The sequence below is a fragment of the Vanessa cardui genome, chromosome 24 (assembly GCF_905220365.1).
Source record: "Vanessa cardui chromosome 24, ilVanCard2.1, whole genome shotgun sequence".
In the NCBI taxonomy this organism is placed as follows: Eukaryota; Metazoa; Arthropoda; class Insecta; order Lepidoptera; family Nymphalidae; genus Vanessa; species Vanessa cardui.
In genome coordinates this window covers 5,564,407-5,571,058 of record NC_061146.1, presented here as the reverse complement: position 1 = coordinate 5,571,058, position 6,652 = coordinate 5,564,407, and the positions used below count along the sequence as shown (strand labels likewise).

Here is a 6,652-nt window from a genome sequence, read left to right as displayed (position 1 = left end):
CCAGGAACGTACAATCGTTTCTGAGTTAGGTATTACAAAATAATAGTCTTCCATCCATTAATTACGACTAGGGGTAAATGAAAGGCTTTTTAAACAAATAAAAAAAACAATTGTATATTTTTTACACAAATTACATTTCTTGACAGAATATGCATATTTTTTTTATTAACTTATATATTAATACTTATCACACAACTTTTCCAACATTTTAAAATAACAGTACTTAATGTCAAATTCCATATCATACCAATAGTTAACAGCTATACAGCCGTGGCTTTGCTTCACGTGATGGAACCATAGACTAGGAAGATAGAGACAATCTCCCTTATAGAGACGCAGCTTGAATACATGTGCTCTTTTAAATTCTGGGTATTTCACTAAATCCGGTTTAAGAGGGTCTGAAATAATAAAATAAAGTATAGTAACAGCCTGTAAATTTCCCACTGCTGGGCTAAGGCCTCCTCTCCCATTAAGGAGAAGGTATGGAACATATTCCACCACGCTGTTCCAGTGCGGGTTGGTGGAATGCAGATGTGGCAGAATTTCGATTAAAATAGACACATGCAGGTTTCCTCACGATGTTTTCCTTCACCGCCGAGTACGAGATGAATTATAGTCACAGATATATAGTGGTGCTAGCCTGGGTTTGAACCCGTAATCATCGGTTAAGATGCACGTGTTCTAACCACTGGGCCATCTCAGCTCTTCACATTAAATGAATTTTATCAATTAATTATGACTTACTTTCTATTTTACTTTAAATTTCGAAATGAAAAGTAAGTATCTCTTAGCTCCTTCCCGGTCCCCAGGGCACACAAAAATATGGTATTATTTAACTGAATATTTTTCGTAATATGATTCCAATTAAATTACGAAAAAAATACAGTAACCGTCTTAACAACGGGGGCCGTAAGCATTTCTTTATTCTCCTAATGATAAAAACTGTGATGGTAATATCCTCTTAAAAACTATTTAAAATATTATTATTAGTGGCTGTCAAGTTCAGGTAGGTAACACATATAGGTTATTCTCATTGGAAAATAGATCATTAGGGTTTTTAAAGTACATAAAAAAGTAGCTATAAAATTTAGTTTATTAAATGAACAACTAAGCTCACCAATACAAATCCAAGGTAATCCAGAATCATTGTTATTATCACCGTTGTTATATTGACAACTTTCAGTTATTACAGGAACAATATCCCATTTGTCTCCACTTTTTCTGAATTCAGCTTGAGGATATCGCTTATATGGCACATAGGGTAAGTCAGTGGGCGGAATTAGTATGAAATCCTTGTATCCGTCAATTACACAGTATATGTTTTCGTATGGATCTTTATGCACTAAAATGTTTTAAGTTATTAAATTTATATACTGTGTGTAATTTATAAATCTTTATTAAACATTAGGTACATATCCTTGTTACACATTACAATGTCAAAAAGTCCCCAAAAGAGGGGCAGGAAGTTTTGGGAATTCTTGGGTACGATGTAGACAAAAAAGGACCTATTTCCTTTATACCGTTCTACCCGATTTATTTGCAAGCAATAAAATTATCTCCAGAAATATCGCAATAATTAAATTAATAATAAATAAATATAAAATAAAAATAAATAAATATAAAATAAAAATAAATAAATAAAAATAAATTTAACATAGCGTCTTGACAATTTACCGACTAAGCACGGCAAAACACATTGTTTTTTTCACAACTCAATGGTAGTCGTTAATAGACTAAACCGGTCATTTTATATTGATGGCAAACGAGCAGGAGTGACTACCACCGCCCATAGACATCTAAAACACCGGGGAACGAGCGCGCTTTTTTGACTGGCTGGCTGGCTTTTTTGAATTGAAAACATTGTATAATCAAAGCGAAAATTGATCGATAACTACCTACGACCTGCAAGGGGAACTAACCGCCTGGCCACGGGAAATTCGCGGACGGAAGCATGTACATTGCTATACATTTGTCTCATTCGCAAGATGCTTCGTCGTTCGCACCGCGCGAATATTCGTATTGGCGAATTTCCTGTGGCCAAGCTGTAAGGCCGTTGGTTTAAAATTACAAGTCTTTATACCAAGATATTTTTCTATAGCAGAAAAACAAAACATAGCTCATAAACGAAATAAGATAAGGAGGATCACAGGTATGTTGCTCTTGCAAAAAGGATATGACAATTTACAAAATAATGATGCCAAGGCTTTAGCATAAGTTAGTTACTAGTCCATCGTGGTTATTTTTTTAAGTTCGCTTTGACGGACATTTTACTTTGTAGGCGGTATAGTAAATATAATATTTATACAAATACCTACGATCGAATTATACGATCAGTGGTATGCGTGCTGTTAAAAAAAAATCCTTATTTAAAAAAAAAAATCTCGTAGATTTCGTAACACACAAACTAGGAGATTGGATCAATCAGGGGTATCATCAGAACATTTCACCTGCTACCCCACTACTTGACGTAACAAGTATGGTCTCCTACTCTGACAAGTGCGCAAATAAAGATGACTTTAGATTACCGCAGTCCCGATCTCTAGCATTCGCGGAACCAGCGTGGAAAGAAGAATCCCACATTGACATCTTCAGCTGGATGCGAGTAGCCCATGAACGATCACAGTGGCGTGCACTTGAAGAGGCCTATGTCCAGCAGTGGACGAACATGGGCTGTTGGTTGTATTTATATCTTTAAATTGATCATGCCTTTAAAAAAATCGTTTTTTTTTTATATGGTGCCCCATGGCCAATTTTGGCTTTGGTAAGCATTCCCAGAGAAGTCTAGCTATCTGTACAGGATGACTATTTTTGTGCACACACTTGTGCCTCTTTCCTTCAAAGATAAGATTATAATTCAACATAACCAAAATGAGAAGGCACCAAACTGCCTTACACACTCTCCAAGGCACACAAGTGAAACACACCAATTTGATACTTAAGTGCCATACCCTAGATTGCAGTTTATATTTTTGAGACAGAAAGACCCAATAACATTTTATTGTTCTGGCTAGGAATTTGAATATCATAGACCAATACATTCTAAATATAAATATTCACATTCATCTCATACTTGATGTTACCGCTCTTTTATCACCCATCCAAAAGTTGATAGCATCAGGTTTCTTATTAAATGCCTCGCTGGCAAATTTTATCTCACTTTCTACATCTGTCATTAATTCACTAAAATCTTCAGTTAGATTTGAGTTCTGTCGCTGTATATAAGGAATTACATTTTCACTAAAAATACAAAATGAAATGAAAACATTACATCTATGAAACAAATACGTCATATATATTTTTTATATCCAATACATACTTCTGAGCATCTAAAGTGTCTAAAAATTCTGACATAGTCATCTCAACTTCTTGTGGCATAACAAAATATTCCATTCCATCCTCATTTTTAGTAATCCCATCAGCTAACCCATTTGGTGTGAGTGCTACAGTGATATTCTTGGTTGCATAGTTTTTCCTAAAAGTAATTAAGAAAAATAATAAAATAATTTAATTTATTTTTTATTGGTATTATATGAGCAGAAGTACGTACTAGATACAGTAGAAGATGTTCTTGATAATTGTTCATTACATTTTAAAAGAAACTTTGCTAAGGGTGATACTACCTGAAGAAATTAGAATTCCATTTGTGAATCGCAGGCCAGTTTCCACAGCCTCCTCTTAATATAACTGGGATATTTTTCGATACATAATCCCTGTGAAACTGCAGTGATTCTAAATTATCTGTTTCTGCTATTTCACCTCCCAGATATAAGTCTGTTATACAGTAAATAACACCAATCAACCAAATATAAAAAGGAATAAATATGCAAGGAATTATTACTAAATGTACCTGATGATTCTTCATTAAGAGTTTTAAAGGCCTCGACAATTTTATGCGACATTGTTATCTAGTGCTTTTAATTTTATACGATAAAATACATTGTAAAATATCGTAAACATAACCTTTTCTTTAGTTGTTGACAGACGACAGTAATTTGACTCTGACAGTTAAAGTAAACGATGTCAGAATCAAAGTTTAAATCAATATGTATGTATTATCTATAGTTTAAATCGCGCAAGTAATTACAGTAAAATAAAATTAAAAAACGTTTTGTATAAAGAATCTAAGCCAACTATAATTAATGTAATTGAGTAGGTTCTTATCAAAATTAAAAAGGAAAATTAAAATACGTCACATTTATTACAATAAATATTCAAAAGCACTCGAAACAGTTTTCAAATGTATTTCATGGGCATAGGTTTTTTAAGTATTCCTTTGATCCCAGATCCTTGGGATTCCATGTTTGGTTGCTTAGCTAGAGAAGGAGGATCCATAGGAGGTACATCATCGCGAGGTGTAGGAGACGTCTTATTACGCCAAAAAGCTCGAGGCATAAATGTATATGATGAATCTATCGCTGAAACTGAACAAAGGAGTAGATATGATTAATAAAATAGTTTAAAAACAAAAAAATACTGAATATAAATATAAGTATTTAAAAGCTAAACGACATGTTCCTAAGAATAACATATTTATGTGAGTTTCATTTAACGTAGAATTTACGTACGTTTTGGCTTCTGATTAGTAAATTCTGATATTGACAAAGCGCTTTGTGCACGTGGCCCGGATAACATATTTAAATCGAAAAAATCTTCAACGCCTTGACGAGTCATGTTTATTTTATTTTTCTCGTTCAATTGTCGTAATCTTACAACTTTGTCAAAGTTTTGTAAAAATGTTCGTGAAGTGCTATGGATTGCTACGGTATCTAAAATACCTGGAAAAAATAAAAATGCATTCATAAATTCAAACAATATTCTACAAAGTTATGCAAACAACTTTATAAAATTTCAGTAAGGAAAGAACTTTCCGAGATGTAAGTTCTCATCATGGTGAATAATCTTGTACATAATTGTGTCGTCAATGTCGTCTATTGGATGATAATCTCATCTACTCATTACTCTCTTACGAAATAGTAGCTCGACATCTTTGGCCATTGTATTTTTCAACTCCCAGAAACATTAATACATATCTATTATATATTGGACATAAATAGATATTTTAATGATAATATATAAATCTTACGTAATGGTGCACATCTTGCAATTATAATTTCTTTGTATCGGTGTTTTTTACACATCGGATTACCAATAAAGTTGACGTCCACGAGACAAACCAACGTGCAAAGATCGTCGGCTATGGACTGAAAAATAGTGACGGTTAGACAGTATTAAAACAAACAAATATCATGTACAAAAATAATATGATAATTCATTGTTACCTCAGTATTTTCTAATTTATTATTTTTTGCAATTAGAACTTCTAATCGACGTAAAGGTTTAGCCCAAGTCACCTCGGAAATTTTGTTCTCAGACACGTTTAAAATTCTTAAAGACGCCTAATAGAAATGTTTATTAATTATATGTATATAAAAAACTGTAATAGCTGGCAGGAAAAAAAATGTTGTATCTAGTAAAAGTATGTTCTAGATTCCAACCTTTTCGGGTTCCTTGAAACCCCTAATATGTAAGCTTACAGAGTTAAAGCCATTTACAAAACAAAATATATAAGCTATAACCGAAAGTTGTCAATTCATAGCACATTCATTTTTTTTTTCTGTAACTATGTTTAAGTGTAACAAAGGAAAAAGATATAAGATTGTGTGACGTATGTAAATTATAAACACAATGCGAATAGTAATAAACTTCTACCGAATACGACATTTCTTATTCCTTGAACTGCTACTAGTAGACAGATTTATATGTACCCCAATAGATATCATTGTCTTTGGGTCAAAGCACAGGGCATCTGAATTGGCCATATTTTGTTTTTCAATGTGCAGTTCCTCTAAATACTTCAATCCTTCCAAATTTTCAACGACACTTATTAGATTGTTGCTAAGGTATAGCTTTTTTAATTTTGTCAAATTATTTAAGCCTTCAATTTTTGATATTTTGTTCCATTGTAGATGTAAATGAGTCAAATTATACAACATGTTGAGATTATCAATCTTTGTAATGATATTGTTATGATAATAAGCGTAAATAATATGATTCGGGTGTTTGGGTTTAGGCTGTGAAAAATAAGGCATTCGTAAGATACATCAGTATATAAAAATAATAAATTAAATGCTTATAAATATTGTGATAATGCATAGTACTTACTATCTCAACGAGATACTTTTCATGCATAAAAAGGTGGGTTGGCCTTTTATTTATAAGGTTTTTTTGTTTCACTAACTTTTTTGCTTGTCTTCGCAAGCTGGCATCGCTCTGATCTATATCTGCTAAATTATTTTTATCTGTCATGGTTTTATAATAAATATGAATAAACAAATTAATTTTATAAAGAGCTTCCGCGTCAATAAACCAAATAATGGTCGCCATAGAAACTAAACATATTTCGTTCCTATGGCAACCATTATTTGGATTAGTATTTAGTTTTATTTTCAGCGATAACTCGGTACGACTCGGTATTTCTGTTGCTGCTACTTTTTTTGCGGTTGCATCTCAAGCATATTTATTTTAGCCACAGATTTAAACGCTGCGGTTTAAAAATATAAATGCTAAATAATAAAATATATTTTCTTTAATGTATTTATTCTTAGTTAATATATACATCGTTAAGAAATACGACATAGTAAAATATAAAACG

The 6,652-nt window shown here is 32.4% G+C and overlaps 1 protein-coding gene and 1 long non-coding RNA gene across 2 annotated transcripts; both read right to left on the bottom strand.

Moving 5' to 3' along the window:
• Nucleotides 1-139: 139 nt before the first annotated feature.
• LOC124540097 (internalin A) lies at nt 140-6,321 on the bottom strand. Its single transcript, XM_047117527.1, has 10 exons — nt 6,163-6,321; nt 5,766-6,071; nt 5,280-5,396; nt 5,084-5,201; nt 4,566-4,775; nt 4,334-4,421; nt 3,317-3,472; nt 3,071-3,237; nt 1,118-1,342; nt 140-398 (listed from the first exon to the last, which is right to left on the bottom strand). Exons 1-10 carry the CDS (start codon nt 6,304-6,306, stop codon nt 178-180), a joined length of 1,752 nt encoding a protein of 583 aa, XP_046973483.1. The 5' UTR covers nt 6,307-6,321; the 3' UTR covers nt 140-177.
• On the bottom strand, nt 3,620-3,977 carry LOC124540098. Its single transcript, XR_006967121.1, has 2 exons — nt 3,848-3,977; nt 3,620-3,710 (listed from the first exon to the last, which is right to left on the bottom strand). It is a non-coding gene; the product is annotated as an uncharacterized LOC124540098 (long non-coding RNA).
• Nucleotides 6,322-6,652: the final 331 nt, after the last annotated feature.